Source organism: Balaenoptera musculus, chromosome 7 (assembly GCF_009873245.2).
Source record: "Balaenoptera musculus isolate JJ_BM4_2016_0621 chromosome 7, mBalMus1.pri.v3, whole genome shotgun sequence".
Taxonomy (NCBI): domain Eukaryota; kingdom Metazoa; phylum Chordata; class Mammalia; order Artiodactyla; family Balaenopteridae; genus Balaenoptera; species Balaenoptera musculus.
Window position 1 is genome coordinate 13,231,714 of NC_045791.1, and position 24,581 is coordinate 13,256,294.

Genomic DNA, 24,581 nt, shown 5'->3' on the forward strand with positions numbered 1-24,581 from the left:
CTTGACCCGGAAGCAAGCGGGCTCGCGGAGAGGACCGAACCCACTTGGGGCATCTGATGCCCGTGAGAAGCAGAGACGGGAACCAGGATGCAAAATTTCCCCAAGATAGAGGAATAATCCCTTTCATAAAGCACCTCGAGGAAAATGCAGAGCCCCGGCGCGAAGCTCCGCAGAATCTGGACCTCGGCAGGCGGCCTGGACTGCAGCTCGCGCGCCAGATCGGGTCCGGACCTCTCCCGGGGCTCCTTTCGCGCATGCGTAATCGCGCAGCGCTCCCTTCCCAATGCGCATGCTCCGCCGGGCCGGGGCGCTCCGGGCCGGCGGCGGCGGCGGCGGCGGCAGCGGCGGCGGGAGGAAGTTACCGCTTTGCACTCCACCCCGGTAGCAGCTTCGGGGCCGGGGACAGCTTCCTCCGGACGCTCCGCTGGCTTCGCTACCGCCGCACGGCGGTCCGACGGGATCATGGGGTTGCCCAAGGGGCCGGAAGGCCAGGGTCTCCCAGAGGTAAGAAACCCCCCCTCCCTCCCTGACACGTCCGGGTTTCCGAAAGAGGGCCGAGCCCACGGGGCCGGCTGCGGTTAGGGCACCCCGCCCGCTCTCTCAGGTGTGTCCACCGCCGGGAGCACCGGCCCTGTCCGCTGGGGGCCGAGCAAGTGTGGGCGTGGGCGGGGACGAACTTCAGCCGGTGCCGGGTCTCCCGGGACGGAGGGAGCCTTCCCAGCCCAATACCTGCGCCGACGCAGCCCCAGGCCCCGCGGGGCCCGGGGTCCCACGTCTCCGGCTTCCCCCGGCAGTCCCCCGCGATCCCCGGCGCCGCTCGGCTCGCCGCGAGGACAGGGGGTGCTGCGCCCAGTAGTCACGAGACGCGCGCTGGGACGGTCCGGGCTCGGGTTGTGCAAAGGGCGGTGACCTTGTGGCTCCGGCCGCCGCCTCCCCGGGCCCACGGGGTTCTGGCGGCCGGCGCCCGCCGCCTTCGTATCGGGAGGGAATGCCGCCCTGCGTTTGTCCCCACGCCCCGCCGGGCCGGCGGGAGGAAGTTTGGGAGCCCTGCAGAGTGGCCGGGCGGAAACGGTCGCTGTATCTCCAGAAGGGAGGTGTTTGTTATTAAGTACTCACTTGGTCCTGAGGAACAGGATGATCAACGGTTTCTGGATTTACACACACATTACCTGGGAGGAGAGGAAAAGTGCATTTCCTTTTGGCTGCAAATATCACTTAGCTAGGTGCTTTGCATCTGTCTTCTATTCCAGTTGATTTACTCAAAAGCTAGTCTAGTTTACTAGGTTCTTGAAAGAAATGGAATCCACGCTGCACCTCTGTCCCCTTTCTAGGGTTCTGAAACAGGCATTTGTCAGAGGGACCGATTCCTTGACATGGTGCATGGTCCCTTCACACTTAGCTGCCTACGGTCAGTCTTGCTTCTTTGCCCCTCTCCCTGCATCCGCATCCTGAGTTGTTAAATCCCACTAGTACCACTAATTGAGGGATCACTGTTCTGTGCATAAAAGCTGGAGGTGTAGTAATGGAAGGACAGACTTAAGCTGTCAGTGTGTGCTCCCAGAATGCAAATCCATTTTGTTATCTCCAGAAAACCTAGCAAGTTTTCTGACGTTTTCATTGTCCCACTGTACTACCAGTAGGGTCCTTCTAAAATAAAAAGCAACTTGCTCCTGTTGGTCCTTTGCTTAACCTTTCACTGTCAGGAGACTGGGTCTAATTTGTCACTTTTCCACGTTCCTGGCAATTAGGAGGCAAACAGGGTGAACATAATAATCCAATTATTATCACTTCGTTCAAAGACCAGTACATATGAATACGTCATTAAGCTGTCAGTAGTCTGGTTAATTCATTAAATTCAATTTTGTAAGCCCTTTATTGTATGTACGTGAAGGATAGAGATATAGTTAGACGTGGCTCTGCCTTCCAGCTTATGTGAACTACAGTGTCAGACAACTGATAATTTAGTGTGCCTGGTTTAAGAGCTCACAGCATTCATCTTTATCAGAATTTTAGTTTTAACAATGGGATGTATTACCCAGCCTGGTGACTTTTTATGGCTTAAAGAGAGGATATTCTTTCATTCCCTGCATATTAGCCAGTGACCCTTTTGCATTTAGTTCTAGTGTTAATCTGTGAATTGAATTTGGAGTCCTATCAACATTCTCCATTCATTGTCTCGTGCTAAAAAGTTACTTCGCGGGGTGCATTGCAAAAGTACACTTCTCCATTCGTGGGATAAGTGGATGGGAAGCACGGGCCAGGCACCTGCCATGGTGTGGGCACTGGGAGCTCATTAGGTGCAAGCTGAGGCAGGGATGCCGCTCCCCAGATGTCTTGTCCTCTTCTTGGAAGTGTTTTCACGATACATGATTGAACGAATGAAGGGTTCCTGTTTTACATCCCAGGAGTTTTAAGCAAATACTTATATCATCCCATTTTCCTTTTCTATTCTATTTTTATGAACCATAACTATTCTTTATTTTCTTTTCTCTTTGTGTCTCTTGACTTGTAGATGGTTCTCAACCGCCACAGATCTTTTGCCAAGGAAGAGAATGTGTGAATAATTAATATTTACTTTTGCATGTCTCCTAGGAATTAGTGAGTGCTAACCTTCAGAATCTTTGATAGGCCAGACCAGGGTCATTTGAGAAGGAAGTAAGATGAGCAGTGTTGCAAGGCTGTCTCTTCCATCACCGCGCATTTCAAGAGATTAACAGTCACTTTAATACTTCCATGTTCAGCTATGTGTTAACATGTGTGCTCCTTCTCCTGGCAGTTTGTACTTTGAAATAAACTTGAATTTCCATTATCAGTGTCATAACTATGAAAACATTTTGTTAATACATGACTGGCTTAGGTCATTCACTTTATGTAATGTTTGAGCATGTCATTCCATATTTAACAAGTGTGTTCTTGGAGCCTAATGTTGTTCAGAACAGAGGAGTAAACATGGGTGGATAATACATGGAATATATGGGTCCTCCCCTGAACCAGCTAATTGTCTATTTGGAAAGACCGGCGTGTACATTAACACCAGACATCTCACTCAGAAGAGGTTGATCATTGTATGAATGACAGACTATAAATAAAATAGAAATGCAGAGGAGTGACCACTTTAAGATGTTGAATAGGAGCTAGAGTTTGAAGATGGTGTCTGGGTGGTTAGAGAATATCAGGAGAGCCGTGAAGGAATGAGAGTGAGCAGGGCTTGTTTAGGTTAGCCACAGCCATGTCTGTATTGTTTTGGCGGGAGGTAAAGGATGAAGCTGAAAAGATAGGTTGCAGCCCAAGATCTGAATGCCAAACCAAGACGTTTGGAATTTATCTGATAGACAGTGAACGATGCCTTAATGATGAGGGCTGGGGGCCGAGCTGAAGAGGGATGGTGAGAAAGCTGTGATTTAGGAAGGAATGAGCAAGACAAATTAACAGGGAAGGAAGATTGAGAGGCAGTTGCCATAGTCCTGGCATGATGTGCAAAGAAAAGGGAAGGGAGGATAAATGTGAGCTGTGTAGTTAAGGAAGATTTAGCAGGCATCGTTGGGCAAGGGAGTAGTCAGAGGCGGGTGTGAGGATTGAAACCAGGGAACCTTGGCGTTGTTTTCTGTAGAGAGGTAGTTTTTTATTTCCTGCAATAATGGAAGCCAGGAAAGGCACAGTTCAGGAAAGTAAATGGAGGCAAAAGTACTGGAATATTTAGATATATTGAACTTGTAGATAAACAACCCGAGAGCGAAGGTAGGATATTAATTAAAAACATTTAAATAAAATCCTTATTTACATATATTAAGTGAATTTTTTATTCTTAAGGCAATCCTGTTATGTGGTAGTAATCTCCCTGTAATATATCCGGGTTGAAAGCCTTCCTTATATTTGCTGTAGAGATCAAAGTGCAGATGGAGACACATGTTTGAACTCTTTGTTCTTGCCCCTCTTGTCAGTAACTTCTAGGACCAAGATGAGTATAAACTTAAACAAACCAAACTACCTGTTCCGTCTGAAAGGAGTTTATAATCCAGTCGAGAAGCCTGCCATACAAGTCACATGTTAGAGAACAGGGCGGTGATGTGCTGGAATCTTCCTTCCCCTGCATTCCTTCAGCACCTGATGAACAGTCCATACTAGCTGTGCACGTCTTCTCGCCCCACCTGTGACGATTAACAGCTGGTTGAGGACCAGGGACCCTGTTCTGTGCGACTCTGGCAGCACTGTGTCCCCACGCTCCTGCATGAATGCAGTGATACAGCCAATGTCATCTGCTCCTTGGCAGTGAGATTGCGGCATTGGAAATATACCTGGTGTTCCTTTATTCAAGGTAGCTTTTACCAGCCTTTTGCTTTTGTTTCAGGTAGAAACAAGAGAAGATGAAGAACAAAATGTCAAGTTGACTGAGATTCTGGAGCTCTTGGTTGCAGCTGGGTATTTCAGGGCAAGAATTAAAGGCTTGTCACCTTTTGACAAGGTAAGACGAAGTCTTTCTAAGCATTAGGCTAGTTTTTGTCAGGACGGCACGGTTTACTGTGGCATTAGGGTATTTTTGGTTAGGATGGCATGGTTTACTGTGGAAAGGAGGAAGAGACTGCGTTTTTACTTTCTCTACGTCCTTGTTGCCATTTCTCCTGGATTCAGATTCATTATGGAAGTGTTCAAATTTCCTATTAAAAGAAAATAATCATGTATCAGTAAATACGTCCTTTCTGTGCACGAAGCTTTGAGATATACAAATAAGCAAAATAAATAGTTCCTTCTTTCAACGAACTTAAAGCTTGGGTGGGGAGATAAAGTTTATGTAAGATAAAATAATTTGAAGTAATAGGGAGCTATCCCAAGTCGGGGCACTCACAGACAATTGCCAGGTATTCTGTGGGTGGTAAACACTGGATTTAGAGGAGGAAGAAGTCACTATGGGATGAAGTCATTTAATTCAGCAAAACCTTGAACAGTTCTTATGCACGAGGCATAGCAGTAGGTGTTGAGGGCACAAGGATAAGAACAAAGGCCTTATACCCAAAGAGCCTGACTTCTAAAGAGTAGGGAAGAGAGGCAAGTAAAACATCGTGCATAGACTAAATGGCACAATTCGGTAAGTGCCACAGTGAATTATGCACAGAAATGAAGCATTCGGATCAGTTGGGGCAGGCCGGGAAAGCTTCCTGGTGGAAGAAAGCGTTGAGTCCTCCAGTGGGCCACGGCCCTGGCTGCACGTAACAGATTCTTTTGTAATACAGATATCTAGGCCTCAGCCATTGAAATTCTGGTTTGTTAGGTCTGGGCTGGGCACTGGAATCTGTATTTTTATTATGCATCTCACATGAGTCTACAGTATAGCCAGGGATAAGATTCACTGTTGTGCTTTTCTAACATCAAGCTGTGTCTAAAAATGTTTTGTTTCGGAATGGATTTTTAGCCTCAGTCTCATTTGCATCTCGGAGAAATCCCATGGCAAAACTAGAGCAAGGTTTCTCATCTCCTTTAGGTAGTAGAAAAAAAATGAGATGTATGGAAATTAAGTAATGAGTCACAGAATGTCACCCTTGTTACCCACCTATCTGGTCCATAAAATACATAATTTCTCTGCAATCTGGCACTTGCCTGTAATTGGATTAAGACTTCACCCAGCTGAGAGTTAATGTCTGTCCCATCAGTATAAAGAGGATCTATGCCTCACAGGTCCATTTAGTAATAGAAGTCAGCTTCTCGGTCCACTGGCCGTGAGTCAAGCGCTCAGTAACTGCACGTGGCTAGCAGCGCTGTACTAAACAGTGCAGATACAGACTGTTCCCGTCTTTGCAGAAAGCTTTACAGTGTTCAGCAGTGCTGTTTAGGTGAATTGTAGTGGATGGAGTCAGGATACGTTATTCTCTCTCTGAGGGTACCCAATTTTGTACATAAAAACTATTTATATTTTATCTACCTTCCGCTTCTTCCCCTCTTCCCAAACTAGGAAGAGAAAAGAGGTATTGTTTTGTGTCTTTCAGGTGGTAGGAGGAATGACCTGGTGCATCACCACTTGCAGCTTTGATGTGGATGTTGATTTGCTCTTTCAGGAGAACTCTACAATAGGTCAGAAAATGTAAGTTATCCGGCTTTCCATGGAAGAGACTGAAGGGGGAGAAAAGAGCTAACTCTTGAGCGTGTGCTGTGTGCCAGCAGTTGTGTTAGACGGTTTACCTATAGGCTGAAAGAAGCCAAGGTCACACAGCTAACATATGAGAGTCGCCTAATGTTATTCTAATGTTATATAGGCTATTTCTGGTGCTTTTCCTTGATCACAGTTTCTGTCGACTGCTCATGTATCTCTTTCCAAAGGCAGTGAATTTGCATGGAAGTTGAACAGGTGAGAGAAGGGGAATCTTTCCCTCCCCGTTGCCTCTGGGTAAGGCAGAGCCTCACTTTGCCCTGGGCAGCCATGTGACCTTGGGCAAACCTTAGTTCCCTTTTCTGTAAGAAGGAGGGTTTGTGATCTCAGATCTGTGTGATTCTGTGACTGACTTACTCATTTTTCTGAAGCCTTATCCTCCCCTAAATGGATTAAAGATAGTTTACAAACACGCATGGGGAGCAGTAATACTGGAAAAGTGAAGCAAAGCAAAAGGAAAAAAAAAAGGAAACAAAGGGCAGAGTTGGGGATAAGGGACACACCTGTGAGGGGCCATAAAGGCCCTGTTTTTCCAAGGGTGGGACACAGATTTGACTGTGAAAAGAAGAAAAAAACATGCTAAATTACCCAATTTACAGTTTCCATACAGTAGAAGAAAAATAGGTCCCTGTGAATCACCAAAATTCTTAACACAAAGACCAAAAGGCATCTCTTGGCTCCTTGTTAAGGAGGACATGCTGTTTGACACAGAGATACTGTCATCAGTGCCCGGCCATGAGTAGTGGGCTCTGTGTCCTGACACCTGTGTGGGGCTGTGGCATCATGTCCAGCGACCCGCAGTGAAAAGCCCTCCACTGGGAGGGTACGATGGAGTTCAGGTGTGTGGCCCTGCTCCCTGCCGGTCCAGCTCAATCCAGAGGTAGATGGTATTCTTGTTCTTTTGTTTGTTTTTATTTAGGTGTTACATACTTGAAGGTTAAAAAAAACATTCAGACACTACCAAAGGGAGCAAAACATACAGCTGATGTCTCTCCTCCTTCCCATTTTACACCCCAGTTTTATTCCCTGGAAACAGTCATCTTTGGCTGTCCAGGTTTTAGATTCTTCAGAGTGGTCACTAATACATCTCCAACTATGTATACAGTCTGTTTCATTCAAGTGTAATGAGAGGAGGAAATTGGCTCACCTGTACCACTCACTACATCCCCTTTGTCTCCCATCTTCCACTCTTTCAATTGTTTTCTGGTTTTTCTATGATCACTTGCATAATTTGAATCTACTTAAGCTTCTGTTTCTTGACCCATTAACATTAGGTGGTTTCTCCTAGGTGCTAACTGAGTAAACATTTTAGTATCTCTATCTTTCCTTCTATCCTTCAGCCTCCATGTACCATCATGACATCACTTTTATAACGTTTAGCGTATAATATTTATAGTCTTTTCTGTAGTAGCAGTTAAATTGTCCGTGCTTTATCTACAGGAAAATTCTAAAAACAAATCTATAAACAGTATTTACAATAAGAACTGAGAATTGTGATGGGGTCAGAAAGAAGGAACTGTAATCTTCTGGACCATAATGGTGCTATTTAAAGGAAAATATTCAATGTATCATAGTCAAAAGCAATCTGTTTTCATTTATTCATAGACTCAGTAAATATCAAACTCCTACATTTACTGAACAATCAGGCATTGTTCTGGACACGTTAATGAAAAATGTCCTGCCCTCATGGAGCTTATAGTCTGTTGGGGGAGACAGACCAAAAACTAATTTAATAAATAACTAAATTATATATAGAAATAATATGTGCTATGAAAAAAATTAAAGCTGGGAGGGGGTACGAGGAGGGACGCAGGGCAGGAGGCAGTTGTTTTAAGTTAGTGTAGGCCTCATTGAGAGGGTGATATCAGAGCTAAGACTTGAGGGACGAGGGTTCCAGGCGAAGGGAACTGCCACCGTGACGGCCCCAAGCAGAAGCTTGCCTGCAGTGGAGTGCAGAGTGGGGAGCAGAGGACGTCAGTGCAGAGAGGTCATGGGGGCAGATCAGGTGCAGTGCCTTGTAGGTCAGAGTAGGGACTTGGGGTTTACTCTGTGTGAGATGGGAAATCCTTGGAGGGTTTTGAGCAGAGGAGGAACATAATCTGTTCTGTGTTTAAGAAGGAACCCTGGTCTGATTACCGAATTCAGGGGAATCAGGGAGATTCTTTAGCGTATTATAGTAATCCTCCCAGGAGATGATGGTGCCCTGAACGGTGGGCTGGCAGTGGTGGCGTTCTGGATCTATCTTGAAGGTAGAACCAACGGGATTTCATGACATTGGATTTGGAGCGTAAGAGAGGAGCTGAGGGTGATTCTGAAGTATTTGGCCCGAGCGAGTGGAGATGGTCTGTGCAAGTCATTGGGAATCAAGCACACTGCAGTTTGCTTCATGTTTATACGGCTTTTTTCCCTTGCGTGTCTGGTTGCCTTTTTTTTTTCTTGATGGCGAAGAAGCACGTAGTGTCACCTGTAATGAAGATCAGCCAGCTTCTTGATCGGTCCATCGACTAACATGAATTCACTGTCTTCTTGAGTACACTCTTGGTTGAAGCCTCTTTCTGTTCCAGTTTGAGCTCATTGCTTCTTACACCTGTGGCACCCCTAGTGTTCTGGGATTTCTTTCCAGTGCATTCCTTCTGGGCTATGATTCTCAATCCCTTATCTGTGTTTCTGATATCTAAAAAAACACTGAAAATGGGTTTTTTTTTTCTTTCAAGTGCCGATACAAAACTTATTTGGAAGCATAACATGACCTGAACTGCCTTAAGGTTATTTATAGTCTTTATGGATCCCATTTATATGAATATTCATATGTTTTACTGCAGAAATATTCATTTCTTTGATTATAGGGTGCTGCTCTAGATTTCACTGGGTCTTACCTAATACACAGTATGTGCCCCTCAGGTATACTAAGGTACAAACGTCTAAAGAATTCTGACTTCTGAAACACGTCTGCTCCTAAAGGGTTTGGATAAGTGGTTGAGGGCGTATTACGTTCCCTGGTAAGTATTTGATGCGTAGCTTTTAAGTGCAGAGCCATGAACTACAATTGAAGGCAAAGCTGGTGACAAGGGTTAACTTGTAAAGACCCAGCAGACTCCTAGCAGTGCCTCAGACAGTTGGGTCTTTTATTATCTGCAGGAGAAATGGCATAGCCGTAGGGCACTGAATTATCCAAGAATCTTTTCTGTTTGGTTTTGGAATACGTTCTGTGTCTGGGGGCCTCCCCACAAAGTTTCTGGTTACTTGCAGATCAGACTAATACTGCCGTGTGTTTGCAGTGCCTCCGCACACCCCGGCTGCTGGGAGGGGGGGCCGGCAGCACCTCTGAGGGGCACACTTGCCTGTACAGGGCACGGTTTTCTTCCAGGCTCCGCCGGGACCTTGTCCTCCTTCTTGATCCTTCTTTCTTGTGGGTTCCGTGAGCTTTGACCCTCTATCCCCAGCCTGTCCTAAAACCCCATTACCACAGAGTGCTATGTTCTGAGGTCCATAAATGAGATTTTAGGCTTATAACTGGGTTCATTTCTACAGCACATGTTTACCGGCGACCTGTGTGCAGAGCACTTACACATGCATTTTATTATTTTACCTTCACAGCAACCCTTGAACAGGCAGGACAGGGATTACCCCTTGTTTTATGATGGGATTATTGGACCAGTGGGACCGGGTGTCTTGCCAGAAGTTCCGTGGTAGGTGATGCAACTTGGAATTTAGACCCTGGTTTAATTCACTCTCTTTCACACTGTTTGCAGTGGAGGAGGAAACAGTGCACTGAACACTTAGAAAACTAAAGGAATCAAACCAGTCACCTGTAATGAAACGTGGGCTTGTTAGATGAGGAATCTTAGATTAGGAAACCCATCTGGTGACCTCTGAGACTGTCATGTTCCCTGATTTTCGGAAAGTCAGAGGATGTCCTCTGAGCTCCAGGGAGAAGCCGAATGGGGGCTGGTAGGTTTCCACAAGAAGCCTTCCTGACTTCTGCCCCCTCAGCCGGCCTGTGTTCCCTCCGGCCCCCACCCCCACCAGCAGTGTTAGTGCCTTCAGCCCCTTCCACATGTTGCTGACGCTGCGGACTTGGCAGTCATTTCTGGGAAGCGGGTTTAAGAGGGTTGTAAACCCTGAGATGACCCTGGGCGTCCTTCCCTCTGGCCCTTATGAACTGGGAGAGTGGGCCGTCTCTGAGGAGTGGCCAGGGAGAACCTTGTCTGAAGGTAGAGGGTTGGCTGGATGGTGATTTGTAAGCTGCTGAACGGTTGCAGGCAATCAGTGACCCTGCACAGACCCACAGATCTGTAGCCACTAGAGGGCGCTCTCCTCCTGCCGAACCAAGATGTGAATGACTAGTGAAGACCTGCCCTGAGCAAGGACGCAAAGCCGGAGCTGGGGACCATCTTCATTTGCTAAGCTTGGAGTCTGGGTAGCAGGGCCAATTAAGCATCATTTCTTCCCCTCACAGGTTTCAAAGAAATTAAGCAACAAGGAATGGGAGTCTTATGGAAATCACATTAAAAAAGTAAAGCTTCTCAGAGAGAGAGCCTTAGCTATGTTGCCAAATGGGTTTGCCAATCCTTCCTACTAAACTGTCCCATTCGGGCCCCAGGAAGAGTTGGACGACCAGAGGCGTCCCCACTGGGGCAGGACATGTACCTCGTGGCAGAGGAGATGCATGTGTCCTAAGGACGGGCTGCTCAGAGAGGAGGGCCTGCAGGGGCTGCTGGGAGTCAGATGACACTTTCCTTCCCCGTCTCGGACCTTTTGGATAAATTACACACACACCCCTTCTGTTTGCAGTGAGAATGTCCTCCCGTGTACTTCTCTCCTGGGAGGTGGGTAGTCCTTCCTTCTGTGAATGTGTGCAGCAGGGATCAGTCTTCCCTCTCCAAATTTTTTCTCTTAACCTATTGGACTTGATATTGTGATCAGTGGAGCTGGGGCTGTGACTGTTTCGACTCAGCAGTGTTAACCTTGGTCCCACCTGGTAAAGCTACTGTAGGTATAAACATGGTTTTGTAGCATATTCTCCAGGGATCATTCTCTGGGAGCTGTTTGGCTTCTGTCCCTAGATTGCTACCTTGGTTCCTACCAAGAGTGAGGGCATGAAACATACTAAAGGGAACATAGGTAAGGAAGTACTCTCATCCAGGCCTGAGTTAGATGTCGGTCTTAAGGGTGTCTGTCCCCTGAGAAGGATTATGGAACTGCAGAAAGACAAAAGTATACAAGATTTCTTTGAACAAGAAATACTTTTGGTAGATAGACCCAAAACTTACTGCATTTGAAGCATCTAATAAGAACCTGGTGACCTTGTTCAGCAGGGCCTTCATCTATTAGAAAAAAGTCTGACAGTTTTAGATGAGGCCACAGTAGCTGCTGTAACTAGCTACGATTTTTTTTTTTTTTTTTTTTTTAGTGTCTTAGATGGGGTATAACCTAAACTGTCCATGTAGGCTGAGCCAGAGCTCCCATTTCTCCACATGGCCTCACAAGGCCACAGCTTGTGACTTGTTTCTCAGGCTTCCTAGGCTATGTACCATGGCTTTGGGGGTTAGTGGACCCATTAAATAACCTCTGTTCTCTCCTTTTGAATGTGATCCGATTAAGGTATAAGAAATAGGAACCAGACAGTTGGAGGTCAAATAGCAGCTGGTTAGAGAAGATTTAAATCTGTGGTGAAGTGGACTTGCACACAAGTCCCTCTATCACTCCCGCCATAAAACGGCCCCTCCCAGGCCAGGGCTCAGCTGTGCGTCCAGCGGGGTGGGTGCTCAGCTCCTGACGGAGGCAGGCGATGCTCTGGGCCTCAAGGAGCCTGACTCCTGCTCTCTTCCTCCAGCCACTTCAAGAGAAGGCTGAGCAAGGTGTAGGAGAGAGATCAAGTGTCCCTCGTGAGAGGTGGAAAGCACCTTCTCTCTGGAAGGAAGAGTGAGGGCGTATGGTTCCTCCAAACCTAGGATTAATTTTAGAGTATCAAAAGAATTAAAGGCTATTTTTTTTTTAATTATTAGCACCTTTAATTATTATTTATTTATTTTTTTAGCTGTGTTGGGTCTTCGTTTCTGTGCGAGGGCTTTCTCTAGTTGTGGCAAGCGGGGGCCACTCTTCATCGCGGTGCGCGGGCCTCTCACTATCGCGGCCTCTCTTGTTGCGGAGCACAGGCTCCAGACGCACAGGCTCAGTCGTTGTGGCTCACGGGCCTAGTTGCTCCGCGGCATGTGGGATCTTCCCAGACCAGGGCTCGAACCCGTGTCCCCTGCATTGGCAGGCAGATTCTCAACCACTGTGCCACCAGGGAAGCCCAAGGCTATTTTTTATTTCAAAAATATTTTGTATTGGAGTAGAGAACTTCATTTTTTTTTTGAGCATGAGGCCTCATGTTTTGTCTTAATATTCTTGGCACCTGGCACAGAGTCTGGTAATTATTTGTTGCTTGAATGATATTTAGAACAATTTTTTTAATGTTTAACCTAATGGTTTCCAGACTTGGAAAAAGTAGGGCAGTAAAGTGACATGTAAAAGAATATGCAGCACTAATAACTTTTTATTTTACCATGTAAGGATGTTAAAAAAAATAGCTACTACCTCAAACATCACCATAACTTCAAGAAACAAAATATTTTAATATAAAAAGTAGGACGAACACGATCTTAGAATTAAGGATGAAGGTTGTTTTGTGTCCTTACACACACACGCGCCTCAGTTGTGCTTATTGTTCTCAATTTGCCATCAGCCAGGAGAAATGTGGTCATGGTCTGGTATTGAGAAACCTCAGATCCCTCTGGGTTGCAGCCAGACTTGAGAGATGTCTTAAGAGCCACTTGGTGTGTTCTCACTCTTGGCTTGTTGTTCTTCTCTGAGCAGAGCTCTATCAGAAAAAATTGTCTCCGTCCTGCCAAGAATGAAGTGTCCACACCAGCTGGAGCCCCACCAGATCCAGGGGATGGATTTTATTCACATATTTCCCGTTGTCCAGGTAAGAGCATCTGTGGGGTTTCTTGTCCTCTGAACACTGGAATTCCTGTAACGGGTCTGGCTCTTGGGCCGTCTGGCCTAGATCCTGGATCTGATGGGTGTGGCATGGATTTGGTGGCAGCAGAACATGAGGACACTCCTCAAAATGTTGCCAGTACTCAGTCTACCCTAGTTTCCCACCGTCACCTGTTCTGATCTTTGAATGTTTCCATTAGTAGCTTTTCATTGCCCTTCTGGTTAAGATGGAAGCCCATGCGCTGGTCCCCTTTGACCTCTCCAGCCTCAATTTATTCTTTGCTTTTCTTTGTTCTTTCTATTTTAGCCCCTCTGACTTTCTTTCAAATTTCCTCATACACACTGTGCTTCCTCCTGTCACGGGGCCTTTCAGGGTGGGAAGGTCTTCCCTTCTCTCCTTACCTTTATCTTCCAGATCTCAGTTCCACCAAGCCTTCTCAAGAAAGCTTCCCCTGACTGCCAGATCTAGAGCAGTTTCCTTTGCTATAGCCTCTTATACGGCATATTCCCTACCCTCACAGGAATCTTCCTCACTGCAGTTTGTGACTGTGTCCACTCAATGTTTGGTTATTTGTACGTCTCTCCCATCAGACTGTAAGCTTCCTGAGGGCAGGTACTGTGGCTGTCCTGCTTGCTCTTGTGTCTCCGGCACCTCTTGGAATGTCTGGCACTTTGTAGGCATTCAGTCCTACAGAGGACTAAATTTCTAACAGGAGACTTAGCTCCACCCCAACTTTTCCCCAAGGCCCTGTGATTAAGTGGCCGTGCTGTACAAGTCCCTGTATTCTGTGCGGTTCTTGTGTCTCAGCCCCTCCTCCAGGCACCACAGAAAGAGGAGGAGCAAAGGGACTTACCTTTGTTGCCTGCTGTGTGGACAGTACTTTGCCTCGGATCCTAATAGAGTTCTTTGAAGCATCTATTGTAATCCCAGTCTTACATCTGAGGAAAGTGAGACTCGGAGAGGATAATCCATTTGCTTAAGGGCAGAGAACTAGTGAGTGGAGAGGCAGATTCCTCTAAACTCCTTGTCTTTAAGCCTGTACTTTCCCCTCCATCACCACGCAGCCACCCAGGGGAAAGCCGCACAGCCCCTGCTAGAGAGGTTTTGTGATTCTGTTAAGATTAGGTAGTGTAGCAGTTAAGAGCCTGGACTCTGGAGACTTCCTAGGTTCACATCTTGGCTCTGCCACTTTCTAGCTGTGTGATCTTGGGCAAATGACTTAACTTCTTACCTGGTAAGTAGAAATAATAGTAGTACCTACCTGATGGGATGAAAGCTGAGTAAGTTAGTATGTGTAAAGCACTTGATTGAAGGGCTGGCACCTTTCAGTAAGTGCTTTGTAAGTGTTATATAGTTGTTTCTGTTGTTGTTAACTGCTATTGGGAATCTTCCCCGGCACTAGACTTCAAATCAAATATGTTGAAATTTATAACTGAAATTTGTAAACTTGAGGCTAGGACTTTAACTCAGGATTTGACTTGTTTGTTTGTTAGGGGATGGTACCCAATCATTTTGTGAAGGTAAGAAGTAGGGAGTCTGTGTAGATTCTTACAGAAACCTCCAACCCCATCATACTGTGAAGTTGTGGCCCTTTCCCCTGAAGCCTGGATCTCTAGTGACTAGACCTTACTCAAAACTATGCTGGAACTTTGAGGACCAAAACCCTAGTCCATATCCGAGAAGGGGATGAAAGGGAAGTGATTGTCTACAGTTGGTTTGGGCATTTTGAGTATCTAATGGTTGTGTTGTGAGCGGAATGTTGGAGGGCCCCCTTACTGGATGTGAGAGCCTCGCTAATGGTTACCCCATATCTTAATTTCGTGGATCTGTAAAATTTTAAAGCGCAAATAGAGGTTGACCTGTGGTTGCAACCTGTATTTTGCCAGGAAGGGACGTTTTTAAAGGCAACAATTATTTTGCTTTCTTTACCATTGCCTAAAAGAAAGGCCATTTAACTCTCACTCTCAGAATAAAGGACAGTCCTTCAAATGGAATACATGTAGCCTTATGAAAAACTCGCCACATGCCTGTAGTTTTCTGTTTTGCCAGACACCAGTGAAAGAGCAATCGTGGACCAGCCACTGGGAACCACTGAACTGGTTGTCTTGTGTGGGACTAGCAGTCCACCACCCTTGTTCACGCTGTTCAGCACAGCTGTGGTGACACTCTCTGAATGCAACTAGGAGGAAAGAAGAGCTAACTTCCGGCTACTGGTAGTTCCAGGTCACATCTTTTTCTCCCACGTGGGGCCCGTGAATCCTGTGAGGGTAGGCATTTTTCTCAAATGCTAGGGGCTTGTGGCAGAGCTCAGCTGTCCTAGAGGTTCCCTCCGCAGCCCTTCATGCTGGGAACTCCAAAACACAGCGGTCGAGTCTCTAAGGAATCCTTTGAATCAACGGGCTTTGCCTTCCTCATCTGAGCATGTTCTCCAGGATCCAGCCAAGTTACAACTCAGTGTCGATCTAATTAACAGAGGCAGATCTGAAAATGCAACAGCTGTGAAAGGCCAGAACCTGGATCTCCCGATGCAAAGCAAAGCAGAGAGAAATTGAGTTGAACAGTGACTCAGCCTCCTTAGATGTCCGGGGCCGGTGCTGGGGTACAGGTGAGGGGCTGGAGTAGCCCCAAATGCCGTCCGATTTTCTGCCCCTGCCCTTCTGGATTTTAGTCAGTGCCTGAGGTCACTGTTTGGAGGTGGGGTGGAGTGGAGTGATGGAAACAAATGGAAGATACTAGCAACAAAGGAATACTCCTCATAGAATTATTTGCAGCCACTGCTCTCCTGGGCAGCTGCTTCCTAAGTGTGTCCTTTACTTGAGCTAGCCGCCCTCCCTGAGCGCGCATTCCTGCCGTCCCCGCAGGAGCCCTGTGCCATGTGCACGTGTCTGAACCTTGCCACGTGTGGCCATGCCCTGGGGAAGCACAGCTACCGTCCAGAAACTGCTCCTGAGATGTAGTAGCTCTCTCTGGAGAGAGGATGGCATCCCTCCATAGAGTTCTTTAGTAATAACGGGAATGAATGAAGAGTCAGGAGGAGAAGCAAAGGCTCTTTTTGTACTTTGCATTCTCACCCTCAGAACGCCTGGGCCTTCCACAGGTTGTGGGGCGTGGGTGTGTGCACGTGTGTGTTTCCGTTCCCTGGAGTTGTAAGTCAGCGGACACGAGGAGCGGCTCCTTGTGCGTATGAACCCCGTAGACCTAGGAAACGTGGCATGAAGCCCAGACGTGCGGTGTCCTGATGTGGCCGGCAGCTGTGTGGCTTGCTGGCTGTGGATTGGTGGGCGGATCATGTAGTCTCTCCGAGCTTCCGATTCTGTAAAACGCGGCCAGTGCCAGTTCCCTTAGAGTGTTGGGTGGATTCGAGAGCTATGCTTTGAGTGCCGAGCTACCCTGAAGCCTAGGGCTTGTGCTCAGCACACCTGGTCTCAAGTCTGAATGTTGGGGGGATTTTTTTCCACCTGTCAGACGAGGGTTTCACTAGGCCTTCTCACTGGTTCCCTTCCCTTCCTCTGGTCTGTGGTGCGAGCAGCACGGGAAGGACAGAGCTCCAGTGAGATCCGCCACCGGGCGCAGGGAGGTTCGGGGGATAGCCCTGTCTGTGTCGGGCTCCAGGTGTTCACAGAGCTGTCTAGCACTTGTGTTTCATTTGCTCCCACAGTTGCTCTGTGACGTGAAGGGAACTGACACTCTCACCTCCTCTTTAGCAGAGAGGGAAACTGAGGCCCGGGCACCTGAAGTGAGGCTCGAAGGCTCCTGCGCGGCTGTCCGCTCAGGTCCTCCCGGATCTCAGCCTCCAGACACCCAGCGGCTGCTTTTCCTGCAGGGCAGTGTGTGTTGATGGTTATTCGTCGCCTGGGCAGTTCACGTTCTGTGATTCGGGCGCAGGACCGGTGCCGTCTCTGCGTCGGCCTTTACCGCGGTGTGTCTCATCCCTATCAGCTCACGTTTCCTCACTTTCTTCCCCAGTGGCTGGTGAAACGAGCCATAGAAACAAAAGAAGAGATGGGTGACTACATCCGCTGCTACTCCGTATCCCAGTTCCAGAGAACCTACAGCCTCCCTGAGGTCCGTGCTCTTTCCTCGTCCAGCTGAGAAGCTGAGTGCACCGTGAGGGACCCCGGGACGGCGCAGAGTGCGCTCAGGCACCCCTGCACTCCCGCCCGCCCCCTCCGGATCAGCCCTGAGACTGGGCCTCCTGCCTCATTAGAAGTGCCTGTTTAGATGGGCACTGAGTGTCAAGCCCTACAGTCTTGTCCTTGTCTCTCAATTGTGGTGCTTGATCTGGACCTTTTGTTAAATTACAAGAGCGTGAGTGTATTTTTGTAGAGTCATATGAAGGTTTTCGAGAGACCCCCTGCTTGGGACGCACCTGTAGTCACAGCTGAATAGTCACAACAGCAATACTGGCTGATCACTGTCGGATGCTACATTCCAGTCCCGGCACATCTCATGCCTTCTACTTTTTGATCCTCATGACTGCTCCCTGAGACAGGCGGTGTCATCCCCGTTTTGCAGGTGGAAAAGCTGAGGCTTAGAGGTTCGGTAACTTGCTGAGGTTTCAGAGCTCATAAGGATCTGAAGTGAGAACGCTTGTCCTCACCACTGCACTCTGTGGTCCCCCTTTTTCTCACCGGCTATAGGGATCTGTTTTGCAGCCATCGGCAGAGGCCCTAGCTTTTTCCCATGCAGGATATATTCCAATTTGTTAGAAAAGTGAGACTTCTTCCGGCACAGCTGTGATGAGAAGTCAGTTTATAAGGCGGACTGCTGAGCGGTCCAGTTGAGTTTCAGTCTTTACGCAGGAAGATTTGTTTCATCCCTGTGTCTTCTTGTCTTGCAGGATGATGACTTCATCAAGAGAAAAGGAAAGGCCATCAAGACAGTTGTTGACCTCTCGGTGAGTTCCCTGCCCGAGGTCTCCTGTCAGGGAAGAACTTAGGGTCATAGCCTCCAAGTAGCCCTTTGGGTTACATCACAGAAGCCCCTACCCCCCGAGGTTTCTATCTGCCGGGTTGCCCAGGAGCTGACCCTCAGGTGCACACGTGAGGGAGGCCCTGCCTGCCGTGCGTGCCCGCTATCCGAAGCCAGCGTTCAGGGTAGCACGTGCCACGACCACTGCCCTGTGTTTCCCTTAGTTCCAGTTTTCCAGACCCGAAGCCCTTCTTCATTTGTGCCAGTGGCAGCTGTAAACTTCACATAGCTCCAAAGAGCAGATGACGAACTAGAGCCGATGCATTGAGGTGACCCCCGCCCTGACGGCTTCGGAGAGGCAGAGTAGCTTCTGAGCTTTGTGTGGGAAGCTCTGGGATGGCCTTTGTCCCCAAGCACAGTGTATCTTAACCACAGGGTCTGCGCTCATGTGCCCACTTCCCCAGTGCAAGGGCCGGAGGAGAGCTTTGGGCCTTTTCAAAACACTCTGGGCCAGAGCCCAGCAGAACCTTGTCAGTGCTACCCTCTTCTCACCCCCCCAGCCTTCCTACTTGAGCTGATGGGAATGGAGTCTCAATGCCTGGGTGTAAATTCACTTTCTTTAGAAAATAATGTCTAGAGTTACTCTGCATTTTTTTTTTTTTTACTTTTAAGAATAAATGTATGGTCTCCCCAGGTGATGACTGTGCAAAGAATAACACTACTTTGATGATGAAAGACATGAAATGCTCATTTAAAACAAAAAAGCCTTTGTCAGTTTATGGTTGTAATCTGTATCTTTTCCACAGTTCCATTTTGGAAATGGGAGAAATGGAAAACCTTTAACATAGTTACACTCTGAAGCCAGATGCTGTTTTCAGATTTGGTGGCAGTATTAAATAATAACACTAAGAGGACATGACAGAACAGCAAGTAATTTTTTTCCTGGTTGTGAGGTAGATGTTCAGTTTAGAACATCTTTAAAGTTTTCTTTAAAAAGATTGATAGATGAGAGGAAGAAAATCAACCTTAATCTAACAACACAGAAGCAGCCGCTTTTGATGCTTGGACATATTTCTTCTGTGTTTTTAACATGTATTTTTATAGTGAATTAGAATTATACTTTGAATGTAATTTTGTAGTTTTTTTTCCACTTACCAATATAGAGTCTTGTATGCTGTTAAAGGTTCCTCCTAATCGCATTTTCATGACAAATAATAACCAACTGGTTGGATGTGCTCTTGCTTTCCCTTGTTTTAAATGATGCTTCATTTAAAAGAAATGAAAAGAAAAGCTTTCATTTCTCCCTCTGATACAGGGAGCTGGGGAGCCAGTGGCAGGAGAGGAAGGGAAATTCTCTTTTCCCTATAAACTCTGTACTATTTGGATTTTATACTAAGTCTGTGTACTACCTATTCAAAAACAATAACATAAAAACTATTTAATTTTTTTTAGTTAAGAAGCTGTAGGAAGTTTATTTTTCCAAAATTACAACTACAGGCATATATTACTATATCAAATCTTATAAAATCCAATTCTTTTTTTTTTATATTTTCAGCATGTTGTTTTATTTAATTTTATTTTATTGGAGTATAGTTGCTTTACAACGTTGTGTTAGTTTCTGCTCTACAGCAGAGTGAATCAGCTATACGTATAGATATATCCCCTCTTTTTTGGATTTCCTTCCCACTTAGGTCACTGCAGAGCACTGAGTAGAGTTCCCTGTGCTATACAATAGGTTCTCATTAGTTATCTATTTTATACATAGAATCAATAGTGTAAAAAATATTTAATGTTTAATTGAATATCTTCATGTGCAAATCTCACTTGGAGCCCTGGGTAGAGAGTGAGAAACATTACATTTTTTGGCTGTATCACCAAGAATAAAAGGCCAGTGTAGCTGTTGATCAAACTGGGCCTGATGTCTCTTTGCCTATTAAACATTTCAGGCCTCTAGAGACACATTATTTCTTCTTCTCGTTTGTAATGGAGTTTTTAAAGATAATCGTCTTCTGCTTGGCAACATGACTTAAATTCTTAATGGAATTTAAGGAGATAATGACAGTGACAAATATATAGTGCCCAAACATTGTTCTAAGCATTTATATATAACTTATCTAGTGCTCACCACAATCCTATGAAGTAATAGTATTTTTTTTTTGACAGGTGAGGAAACTAAGGCACAGATCAGTTATGTAGGTTGCCCTAGGTCACATTGGTGATGATGGAGCCAGGATGCGATAAAATGCTAGATAAAATGCCGTTTGCAGCTCATTAGAAAATAATATCAAGATAAAGGAAAATGGAAAAAATAATTGTAGGTCTCTGATAATAGTTCAAATTGCTTAGTTTATTTCCTTTTCTTACGTGTGAACTTACTCCTTGGTTGACTGTCAATACATTTGCAACAGGAATGATAAAAAAATTTTTACGGATGGCCAGAGCTGGCCTTTGGGTTTTGTTTGTTTGTTTTCTTCTTTCTCCATCTACTGAAAATACTCCCCCATTTCTAGATGCTGTCTTCTTAGGTTTCTGAGCTGAGCTCTGCTGCCATTAACTTCCATCCTTCCCACCCACCACTTCTGCACACGCTTGCTTGCGGCCTTGGAGTGAGGGTCCCAGGAGCTTGTCAGAGACTCCGGGCTCCATGTCCCTGTCTTCTTCTTGTGAGTCAGTGTAAGACATGGAACAGCTTGCTGGGTTTTGTTTGCTGTCACTCCCTCCAAGGAGAGCCCCTCCCCTCGTAAAGGGAATAAAGTCTTTCCTAGGTGACCAGGGTGTGGCTCTTTGCAAGTCTTAGTTTCTCAAGAATGTTTTCTTCTCCTTCCAGCCTCTCCCCAGTTCTGCCCTTCAGATGTCTCATCACTGTTTCTTACCTGCCCCTTGCTGACAAATGTAGAATCCCAAATTTAAACTCTGAATGGTAAATTAAGGATTAAACTTTGGTCTTACATACAGCGCCAGGTTTCTAGAGCCAGTCTTTTATAAAATATGCATGTAGCTGCCGCGTACTGACTGAGTGCCTTCTATGTGCTTGACATCTAATGAGGCATTTTACAAGCATTATCTCATGTACTCCTCATCAACACTCAAGGACTTATGCGTTATATTTCCGTTTTATAAATCAGGAAGTTGAAACTCAGAAAGGTTAATAAATTCCCTACACAGTTGGAGAGCTGAGAAGAGGCAGCCAGGTTTTCATTTTACATCTGGCTCCTCAAACACAGCAGGTGTTGGTGCTTCTCTAGTTTTCTCGCTCTTCACCTGGTCTCTGATTTCCTACACATCCCTGACACTGATTTGGCCATAATGTTTCTGACTGATTTCAGGACCCTGGGGTATTATTTATCAGGGTCCCAGAGACTCAGATGCATGCAGAGTGGTTGGGTGCTCTGCCCTTGTGAGGGCATCTACTCTGCCTTTGCCTGTTTGAAGACCATTTGTCCAGCTGGAGAATGGGTGCCAAGTGGAGATTGTCCTGTTGTCTTTTTTTCCATCTATTAACAAGTTATCATTGTGCCTCAACAAGCAGACTTTACTTACTGTTGCTTACATGTCTTTTTAAAAATAAATATTAAACATTTTAATATTTTTCAAAAAATTTTAGCTTATAAGAATATAAGCTTGTCTTGTCTTTAGCCATCTTTGTAGGACTATTGCAATTTTTTGCATTCATCCTTGGTTATGTAGCTCATCTATTTTTTGTTTTTTAATTTTATTTATTTATTTATTTATTTATTTTTGGCTGTGTTGGGTCTTCGTTTCTGTGCGAGGGCTTTCTCTAGTTGCGGCAAGTGGGGGCCACTCTTCATCGCGGCGTGTGGGCCTCTCACTATCGCGGCCTCTCTTGTTGCGGAGCACAGGCTCCAGACGCGCAGGCTCAGTAATTGTGGCTCACGGGCCTAGATGCTCCGCGGCATGTGGGATCTTCCCAGACCAGGGCTTGAACCCGTGTCCCCTGCATTGGCAGGCAGACTCTCAACCACTGCACCACCAGGGAAGCCCCTCATCTATTTTTTTGATGCATGATTTTTTGTTTTACAAAAGGTTATTTTTCTTTCGTACTACTACTGTGGTAATAATGAAAAATTGGGAAATGGAGAAAAAGTACAAAGACTTAAATCACCCATGATACCACCAGCCAGGGATAACCACTGTTATTCCTAGTAGGAAATATATAGTTATGGATATCAATATAGAAAATTAGAGATCACAAAAAAATGACATGATACTACATATTCTGTTTTGTTGTGTGGTTATTTTGCTCAACAGTATAATCAAGGATATATTTTCATGCCCATAAATATAGCTCCATAGCATTTTTAGTGGCTGTACATTATGCATTGTGTGGTACTAACTTAACTAGCTTAGTTTGTTTTTTGGGGTTTTTTTGGTTTTGTTTTGTTTTGTTTTGGCTAGTATGTAGGACATCCCCATAGCTAAATTTTTTCTTTTAGTTTTAATTATTTACTTGGGTTGCATTCCATGAAGTGGAGTTGGTTCAGAGGTTATGCCTCAATCTGTTAGTACCTCTTGCCAGATTGCCTGGCAGAAAGGCTGTTGTGTGAACTTTTAACTTCTGAGCTCATCACCTTCCAGTGTTCTCTCTTTTTGTCTTGGCATCATTTTTCTTCGTCCTGGGGATTATTCCCAGTACTTCTGCTTCTCCTTTGAAATGTGTTCTTTTCTTGACTTCTCCATATCTCCTTTTCATGGAATAGGTGGCCGCTTTGTAGAAGGCCTGCTTGATGGGAGGTGGTATTTTCAAAGGACATAAGAAAATGAAACTATTGCCCAGGACAGGCCTCCCCTTACCCTTCCACTTTCGCATCATAATCATAATCGCTCATTTGTCTCACCTAATGTGCTGTCGTACAGCCTACTTCCTCCTTTTCTGAACTGTCAGCCTCCCATATTCATGAAGTATCTGACCTGTGCAGTGAGGTCTTTTACTCCCTCTCAACCTTGAGTAAAGAGTAGCTGTGAAATTTTACCCAAAGCCCCCAAAGATACATTTGCTTACTATTTGTTGAGCATTTCTTGGTAATGTTTAGAATTTTGTATGAGAACAGAGGGGACAGAGGGAAAAAAAAAGACTTCTTATTGGTCCCCTAAGAGACCAGGTCATTTGAAACTACGACTCCACTGTGTTCTTCCATACGAAACGCTGTGAGGAGGGCCTTTCTATCCAGTACATGAAATGTAAACGTGGCAACATAAGTAAAAAAATATATATTAGTACATTTTATCAATAATAGCAAATATACACATGTATGTATATCTTAGCCCTTAATGTGTATCAGATAATGTTAGATAGATTGACTAATCCTTACGACTCTCTCCATATACCTATTTTACAGATGGAAAACCTCAGAGGTTAAAGTAATTTGCCCCAAATCAGAGAGGTAGTAATGGGGCACGGGTTAAAACCCTGTCTGTCTGCCTCCATATATTCATTCCGTAATAGTAATTGAGCACTCACTGTGTGCCAGACCGCATTCTAGGGTATGAGGTGAAAGCAGGAGCATTGCAGCTGTAAGGGATTCAGGGGATTTCGGGCCTCATCAAGGGAAGAGATGTGACGGGGGCTTAGCAGTAGCACACACAGGGTCTCTGGGCGGTTCTTTGACAGGTTTGCCTGAAGGGTGGAGAGGCTCTCAGTGCGCAGGCCATCCCGAGGCCTAGGCGCTGGGGCCGCCATGCAGAAGGGGACGCGAGGAAACGAGGGAGCCCCGGCCGGGGCAGGTTAGAGAATCTGAAGGGCAGCTGCAGCCTGGGGTCTGTATAGCCACGGGGCTTATCCCGTCTGTGGTTCGCAAATGTCAGGTGCAGTTTTGCAGAGCATGCAACGTGGACAGGCTGTAAGCCGCTAAACTCCACTTAGTGGGGCCATCTTTTAAACAGCTGGGTCTGTGAAAAGTTTGAGGTTGGCGCTGGAGGGTTTTGAGCTGTGGGTCTCAGCCTGCTGTGAAGAAGTAAACCTAGGAGTCAATATACAGAAGCCATCTTGGCTCGTGTATACAAAGCAGTGACCTCATTCTTACCCACCAAGTTATACCGTTTGGTACAAACCCAAGGGGACCTGAGGTGGGACTTGTGCCAGACCTCAAAGAACAGAAGACAGGCCTGCACGGCGGAGCTCGTGTAAAAGAGAATAGAGGAAGAACAAAGTTTAGGGGCGTCTGGAGAAAACCCTACCTCCCCAGCTAACTTTCCTACCCATAGACATGATTGCCATCCGTCTCTCAGCATTCCCTCACTCAGTTCCCAGGGCTTCATTTCTGTGGTGGTGCTGGTTGTTTTATTCATGTGAGAATGAAGAAAACAACCTGATTTGTCTCAGTTATAATGACTCTCTTATGGGGTGTTTCAGGGCCCCGCACTCGCTGATGGGAACATCAGCGGAGCCCCTCTGGGTGGAAGGCAGCATTTGTTCAGGGGCTGGTGGGCGGAGGTGTGTCCGTGAGAGTAGGGTTTGGGTTTGGGCTGCCAGGTGAGCCCTGGGAGAATGAGATGTGCTTCCTGCTGAGTTGGGTGTGGTCCGGC

At 46.1% G+C, this 24,581-nt stretch overlaps 1 protein-coding gene across 3 annotated transcripts in view; it reads left to right on the top strand.

Moving 5' to 3' along the window:
* Window positions 1-280: 280 nt before the first annotated feature.
* The window catches only part of CCDC93 (coiled-coil domain containing 93), a 91,408-nt gene continuing 67,107 nt past the window's right edge, over window positions 281-24,581 (top strand). For 2 of the 3 annotated variants that reach the window (XM_036857210.1, XM_036857211.1), the window contains exons 1-6: window positions 284-504; window positions 4,349-4,462; window positions 5,979-6,073; window positions 13,001-13,112; window positions 17,094-17,192; window positions 17,968-18,024. In XM_036857210.1, coding sequence (XP_036713105.1) covers window positions 463-504; window positions 4,349-4,462; window positions 5,979-6,073; window positions 13,001-13,112; window positions 17,094-17,192; window positions 17,968-18,024 — 519 coding nt within the window. In that variant the 5' untranslated portion in view covers window positions 284-462. Of the gene's footprint in view, window positions 505-4,348; window positions 4,463-5,978; window positions 6,074-13,000; window positions 13,113-17,093; window positions 17,193-17,967; window positions 18,025-24,581 lie in introns of all 3 variants that reach the window. The other variant, XM_036857212.1, reaches the window with a different exon arrangement.